Source organism: Eurytemora carolleeae, unplaced genomic scaffold, assembly GCF_000591075.1.
Source record: "Eurytemora carolleeae unplaced genomic scaffold, Eaff_2.0 scaffold1030, whole genome shotgun sequence".
Classification (NCBI taxonomy): domain Eukaryota; kingdom Metazoa; phylum Arthropoda; class Copepoda; order Calanoida; family Temoridae; genus Eurytemora; species Eurytemora carolleeae.
The window spans coordinates 12644-21052 of NW_019397527.1; the positions used below are offsets into that span (position 1 = coordinate 12644).

General features: G+C 32.5%; 1 protein-coding gene across 1 annotated transcript; it reads left to right on the forward strand.

Annotated features, from left to right (window-relative positions):
- The first annotated feature begins 1054 nt into the window (after positions 1-1054).
- Positions 1055-7981, forward strand: LOC111714729 (glutathione hydrolase 1 proenzyme). Its single transcript, XM_023489892.1, has 6 exons — positions 1055-1484; positions 2235-2359; positions 3620-3702; positions 6050-6122; positions 7407-7476; positions 7948-7981. The coding sequence occupies exons 1-6, from the start codon at positions 1420-1422 to the stop codon at positions 7979-7981; spliced, it is 450 nt and encodes a 149-aa protein (XP_023345660.1). The 5' UTR covers positions 1055-1419.
- Positions 7982-8409: the final 428 nt, after the last annotated feature.

Sequence of the window (8409 nt, forward strand, 5' to 3'; positions counted from 1 at the left end):
TATCCTTGTGAATCCTGTAGAATAAATATCCTTGTGAATCCTAAAAAATGTATATCCTTGGTAAATCCTGTAGAATTCTTTTTTGTAGATTGTTTTTCGCAATTTTTGTTTGTCACCCTGTACTCAAGCCAATGTCAACATTTGTCACCCTGTACTTATGCCAATGTCAACATTTGTCACCCTTTACTCAAGCCAATGTCAACATGTGTCACCCTGTACTCGTGCCAATGTCAATTTTTGTCACTCTGTACTGGTGTAAATGTCAACATTTGTCACCCTGTACTCATGCCAATGTCAACATTTGTCACCATGTACTCATGCCAATGTCAACATTTGTTACCCTGTACTATTTGTCACCCTGTACTCATGCCAATGTCAACATCCCTGTACTCATGCCAATGTCAACATTTGCCACCCTGTACTCATGCCAATGTCAACATTTGTCACCCTGTACTCATGCCAATTTTAATATTTGTCACCCTGTACTCATGCCTATGTCAACATTTGTCACCCTGCACTCATGCCAATTTCAATATGTGTCACCCGGTACTCAAGCCAATGTCAACAATAAAAACACTTGTTTTTAATATCTGCGGCATGTCTTTTGTGTCGTGACTTTTGCAGGCGGGTCTTCACTTGATCAGTTATATTTATAGCTTGCGTAAAAGAGACATTTAAATTACAGAGATTTGTACTTCAAGTTTTATAAACATTTTTAGAATATACTTTTAGTAGTCGTAAAGGACAATACTGCAGAGACGACCGTACAAAATTGGTATTGCCTTTTTCCCCTGCAACTGTAAACTTGTTTCTCTCTTTGCCTGGCAGCCTGATTATTAAAAAAAATGGTCCAGTGTTAGTGTCTTAAATCAAAATATGTAGAAACATTTATACAAATCTAAATGAAATTATAATGTATATTAATTGTCTAGTTTTTACAAAACAATGCTATTTACCAACAATTGCTGTTAGGCAAAGCTTAGAAATAAGAAATAGTTTGTTCAGTGTTTAACGGGTATCATCAATTACTGAATGCACCTCTAAAACTTATTATCCATAAATGTTTTATTTTTTAGAATTTCAAAATGTCTGAGGTTTATTATTAAAGTTTAAATAAATTTTGTCAGATGTTTACAACAATTTAGATTATTTTCCAAGTCCACAGCATTACATTGAACCCAAGAATCTCAGATAAAAGACATATCTCTTTGGAAGAATCTCAAGAACTGTTCAGAGCATCTATTTTTCCCAGGAGATAAATATTGGCTGAAAGGATCTCAAAATCTCCAAAAAATAGAATTGTACTCCATAAAGAAAAGTGAATTCAGAACAAAAAAAGTTTATATCTAACAGATCATAGATTAAATACAAACTTTATCCAAAATAAAACATTCCGAATCTAAGTTTCAAACAAGAATAATGAAGAAATCTCCAAGTAGCGGCTTGTTATTTAACTCTAGACCATCTTCTGTTAGAAAATTTAGGAAATGATGGAAATTATCTTGACTCTTTCATCTAGCTAAAGTAGAATATGCACGTAACGCTAAAAAGTCCTCGACTCTCATTAAAGACTAAGAAGTTATGAAGTAGAAAAAACGTTTTGAATTTCAAATTTGTAACCAGTGTCCGAATTTAATGTATTTAAGCTGCGTCTCAAATGCACCAAAAACCGGTTTCAAATTGAGCGCAGCTTCAATCTTGAAAAATTAAAAAAATTTTAAGTGAAACCAACCATATTTGAACCGCAGCTATAATTCTTTAAATTCGGCCTCGGATTAACTTTCTTTTCACATACTCGAGTGGAGCCAAGAAATCATATTGTCGTACCGGAAAATTTAACCTTCTATATATTTTAAATTGCATTTTTAAAAAAATTGTCTTTACTCGCAGTGGAATCGGGTGTGAATGAGCAAACTCAAGTTGGGATTTGAATTGGTCCAATGATCATGAAACACACAATTGCTACTGGTTTAACTTTTGCTGTATATATAAAGATCAAATATATATATCGTTTTCCTGTTTCCTGAGGCCGAATTTAAAGAATTTGAGCCGCGGCTTAAATTAAAGACACGGCTCAAATATGGTTGGCTCCTGTTAAAATTATATTCAATATTTAAGCCAGCGCTTTTTAAATTTTTATGAAGCTTACCCATTCTTTGCGCCTCATTTGATATGACTGATAAAATTTGTTTAATTATGTCAAAACAATTAATATTTTTATCATCTTGAATCAGAGGATTATCCATATCTCTGGCCTGTCTGGGCAGTATCTTCTTCTCTTTCTTCCTCTTGTTCAAAGTACTGCCAGAGCCAACTAAGGAACACACGAGCACTAGTAGACATCAACATGTCAAGCAAGGTATCATATCATTCAATTTTATTATTTTTTTAAAAACTTTATTTTAATACAAAAAGTTGTAAGAAAGTTTTCATGCTTATGTTTTTTTTCTTTTTTTTTTGGCGTTTTGTCTTAATCGGAATGGCTGTATTGCAGTTAAAACATGCATCTAAATTCTTGTTTTTATAACCCCTGAGTTGTGTACCTTTGATATTCAAATTATAAAGGCTGGAAAGTCTAAAAAGAAAAGAAAACTAATTTTGTGGTAAGTGTTCAGTTTAGGGATTCCATTCGCAAAATTTTTCTTTATTTGCGCATCAGTTTTGCGCGAAAAAAAACAACAATTTGCGCAATCATTTGCAAAAGTCATTTCAAGCTAAATTGCCCTATTCCGCTTTTGCGAAACTCAAGTTTTGCGCAATTCCACAACTAGAGTTTTGCGCAATTCCGAAATTTCGTAAAAATCAAACGGTTGGTGACGGTGTGTGTTTCGTGGAATTCAATTCTGGAGAAATCTTGTTTTGGAATGTCTTCCTATTGGTCACTTTTACATAATTGACCAATGACAGTTAAGAAGAGTTCAAATCTCAAAATTTTCTCGACAATTTTAGTTTTGGACATGCATATTTCCTAAACGTGGATTCTTCAGGCATTGGTTACTTTCTTGCATTATTTATATGAGATTAAAAAGATTTCAGAAATTTGATTAAAAAAATTATGAATATAATTCATACTTGATTAGGCAAAGCTTTTAAGGGTCACTTGAAATTATTTAATAGGATTAAAATATTGCCAAGTTTCACACTCTCTAATTTCTATTTTATTAATTTTAGTCCCTTAATTTAAACTTTTTGTAACTGGAAGTAACCAATTGAGTGTAGTATAATCGTTGATCATACTCGTATGTTAATATTTTTTTTACGTCATGGAATAAATCTTCAGTTGTTTAATTCTAAGCTTAGAATATCAATTTTTGACAATTTGCCTAAAAAGTTACATTTTGCGTAAAACTTGTGGTTTTGCGCAAATTGCGCAAAACCAAAATTTTGTTTCATGCGCAACTTTTGCAAAAAATATTTCCAGTTTTGCGCAAATTGCACAAAAAAATAGCGCAAAACCGAGCAAATTTTGCGCAAAAGATTTAGCCATTTCGTGGAAACCCTAGTTCAGTTCCAGAATTTATAATCTTCTAACCCTGTTATGTACTTGCAGTTGACCCCGGCTTGAAGCTAAATAACACTCATAAATTTCCAGCTTTGATTTTTTTTTATTATGTTTCAGGTCTAACTTTTCTCCAACCTTACTCTAAGCTTGGTAAATTTCAACGCGCTGCTGTTTCTGTTGATTCTGAACCATGTGCAAAGGTAATTTCTAAGGCATATTTTTAAAGTCCAGAAGCCAGAGCTTCACATGACTGTAAACAATTACTATATTAACCCTATTCATGAATAACTAGCGGAAGTGCCCGGCCTATGTTACTCCCAGGGTATCCATGGGTTTCCTAAAAAAATTTCATCAATTTTGGTCCATCTGCTTGGCCAGTTATAGCTAACTATAAATGATATATATATATATATATTTATGTAATAAATATTGTAGTAAACCTGGACATACCAATATAGTATATATATTACGTTATAACATTGTCGGTATCCTAATAACGCTCGTTAAGTTCTGAGAAAACCTATCGGGTCATATCATTATCATACAATTTATTTTAATTACGTTCATTAATTCAACATGTACCAAAAAACGCAAAATATAGATTAGTCGGACATGGTTTGTTTCATTACCTTCAGACACATATTAGTTCTCATGGAGAGAACCAGAGAGTGATTTTTTTGTATCGATTAATAGATACAGACTAAGAAATACAGAGAGTGTTGTTTCTGAATTGATACAGACTAAGGTTGTATCTCGAGTGATAGATACTGACAAATATATTGGTTGCATCTTCAGTGATAGATTCTGACAAATACAGAGGTTGTATCTCGAGTGATAGATACTGACCAAAATGAAGGTTGTATCTCAAGTGATAGATACTGGCGGATACAGAGGTTGTATCTCAAGTGATAGATACTGACGGATACAGAGGTTGTATCTCAAGTGATAGATACTGACAAATACAGAGGTTGTATCTCGAGTGATAGATACTGACCAATATAAAGGTTGTATCTCAAGTGATAGATACTGACGGATACAGAGGTTGTATCTCAAGTGATAGATACTGACGGATACAGAGGTTGTATCTCGAGTGATAGATACTGACCAATACAGAGGTTGTATCTCAAGTGATAGATACTGACGGATACAGAGGTTGTATCTCAACTCTCAAGTGATAGATACTGACAAATACAGTGGTTGTATCTCAAGTGATAGATACTGACAAATACAGAGGTGGTATCTTGATTAATAGATACTGATGGATACAGAAGGTTATACCTGGATTGGTACTTGAATGAATATGTTGGAGTAAGGCATTTGTTACATATCTATACAAATTTACAAATAAATACAAATATAATATATATAAGAGTGAAGAGCTTTATTATTTAGAGTTGATAGTTTAATAGTCCACGCGGACATGTTAATAGTTCACTTTTTCAAGGCCTCAACAGAATAAACTTTTAAAAGTACAAAAGAAAATATATATTTTTTAGACAAATATTTAGATGCGACACTTGTTTAAACATTCATTTGCAAATGCGTGTCAAATATACACATTTTAGCTCTTTTACTAAGATAAAACATATGTTACGGATCACGAAGTGAGAATGAGCTTTCTACAGCAACTTTGCAAGCATTTTTAAGTTGAAATTGGTTTAACTGGTATTGGGATGAAATATGGATAAAAGCTCTTGGCTCATCTATATAATAAAAGAAGACATTTGTATAAATATATGTTGTGTATATTCTGTGATTAAGTGTAGGATAAATGTGTATGAAAAGTTTGGTCATTTGTTCGTTAAAAGTTTGGTCGTATGTACGTCAAATGTTTGGTCATGTGGACGTCAAAAGTTTGGTCATTTGGACTTCAAAAGCTTGTCGCGAGGACGTAAAAAACTGTGCGTTTAACGTCCCTGCAACATCCCCATGTGTATAGCCGGCTAAATGGCTGGACCGATTGGGCTGAAATTTTTTGTGGACACTCATGGATGGCCGGGGGATGTTTTAGGCTAAAAATTCGAAATTTTTTTAAGGCCAATACCGGGCCCTTCGGCTAGTTTATAAATATACTAGCCTTAGAGGGCGCTTCGCGCCCATCTTCTAAATCAATTGTGTACATGTTCTCTTTGTGTACATCGTAAAACAAAACAAAAATAATTCGCGGATTTTTACAAAAAATTTCGTGGATTTTCAAAATTTTAAAAAATTTAAAGACGATCGAATTTTGATGGAGACAAATATTTGAAATTTTGATCATTCATAAACCTTCCCTGGGGTCCCTAGATGTCCCACAAAAAATTTTGGGCCCGATCGGTTCAGCCGTTTTGACGTTTATTGGATACAAACAGACAAACAAACAAACAGACAAACAGACAAGCCAAATTTATATATAGATATAGACATGTATGTCAACCATGGACCGAATGGGCAGAAGACACATTTTAGAGAACCCATCGGTTCCCACAAGTAACGCCGGGCACTTTAGCTAGTAAACTTATAATATTCTAATATTTCAAGACGTATCTTATAAATAACAATTTCTAGATTGGTAATGATGTACTGATACGGGGCGGCAATGCTTTTGATGCTGCTGTAGCCAGTATGTACTGCAATTCAGGTAGTTTTATGCAGGGTTACCCACAAAGGATGGGACTGCAGAGACAAGACTGCATGTCTGTTCCCTTATATTCATAATTCCCTGAAACTATAATCTTCTGTCATACTTTGACAAATCATTGAATAAGCCATTTAAAATTCACATTTAAGAGAGAAGACTTTGAATCGTCATGTTTGAAGAGTTTCAAGTCGTCTTCTACACTCTCATTCTGTAATAAGAAAATAAAAACAATAACAGACTACCAGAGGCCGAATTTAAAGAATTTGAGCCGCAGCTTAAATTTGAGAAGCGGCTTAAATATGGTTGGTTTTAAGATTTAATCCGGCCTTCAATGAAAACCGGTTTTGTCGGATTCAAGACTCGGCTCAAATTCATTTAATTGGGACACAGATGTAACTTAAGTTTAGATCGTTTTAAAGGAAGTGACCGGCAATGTAAGGTAGTTAAACTGAGTATGCAGTGTTGTGGAAAACTTCTTTCGGATTCATTTGAGACATATTAAATTTTTTAAAGATCTGTAAATCCTGACTTTGAGCGAAATATTCGACGTTCAAAACTCCTACTTTGGGGGTGGATACAAGATTACTTATTTTCGATGATAAGATTAATTTTCATTTTCTCAACATGTTCCTATACATGACTTCTCTAATTTATTGTAGAACTTTTTACGTTTTATGTCGACGTTATTTAATAATCTTAATAAAGAATTTTATCATTTTCTTCTCAATTTAAAGTGACCCTTCATTTTTAGAGTTATTCTTTAAATCTTAGTTTTAAAATAATGTGATACGGGAGCACTAATCTCATACTATTCATACCGCACGCGCTGTCACGGTAATTATGTCGCTAACGTTGAATAGAATTCGATGGTGATCGCTACTGATTTTACTTCTATCTGTCAAATTCGATTCGACTTTAGCCTTTACCCCAACCCCCATCATTCATTGCGAACACTCCCTAAACTTATCCTTTAATAAATCTTACAAAGAAACAGTGTTTTAATTATGACTTATATACATGAAGTTATCTGTGCATTGAGGGTCATGCTTTAAGTCTCTGATCAAACACCATAGATTGCTTAATTGATTGATTGGATTAATCTCGGGGTTTCTAGGTATAGAGGTTCTTCTTATTATTTTCCTTAAAAGAATTAATTTTGTAAAAATTCAAATAATCTATCGACCGATAAAGTTCTAAAAAAAAACTTTAGAAAGAAATCGGAATTGAATGAAGTATTTCATTTTAAGAAAATATCAACAATTAAATATATACCTTGTTTTTTAGTTGTGAACTCTCAAAGTATGGGACTGGGAGGAGGGTTTATAATGGTTATGACTCTCAAGAATGGAACAAGGTACAATTTTAATTTGAAAAAGGTTTTAATCGTTACCATTGTTTTGGAAGCAGTATTATCAATTTTCCCAAGAAAGCTATTCTTTATCAATGGCGAAAAAGTTTTTATTAACTTTTTTAGAGTATAGCTGTTGTAAGAGTTGGGCCTCATTTTCATCCATGTATCAAACATTCGGGGTTGTTAGGTTTTTTTTAGGGCACTCCACAAAAATATGCAATAATTGCAATCTCTGTAAGTTTGCTATTATCTATAACAATTTTCTTTCACAGCCAACATTTTTCATAACTTTATAAAAAGAAATTATTTGAAAATTAATTTTTGAGTAAGACTTTGTAGATTTTTCACGAAAACCCCACCAAAAATTTTTATTATTTAAAAATGGGATAAAAACAATCTTTATTACTTCATTATTCTAATAGATAAATAATGTTTAGACTAGTACTGAATATTATTCTAATAAATGATATTTAGACTAGCCCTGAATATTATTCCAATAGATAAATGATAGTTAGACTAGCCCTGAATATTATTCTAATAGATAAATGATATTTAGACTAGCCCTGAATATTATTCTAATAAATAAATGATATTTAGACTAGCCCTGAATATTTTTCCAATAAATAAATGATATTTAGACTAGCCCTGAATATTATTTCAATAAATAAATGATATTTAGACTAGCCCTGAATATTATTCCAATAGATAAATGATATTTAGACTAGCCCTGAATATTATTCCAATAATAATATATTTAGAGTAGCCCTGAATATTATTCTAATAAATAAATAATATTTAGACTAGCCCTGAATATTATTCCAATAGATAAATGATATTTAGACTAGCCCTGAATATTATTCTAATAAATAAATGATATTTAGACTAGCCCTGAATATTATTTCAATATAATGATATTTAGACTAGCCCTGAATATTA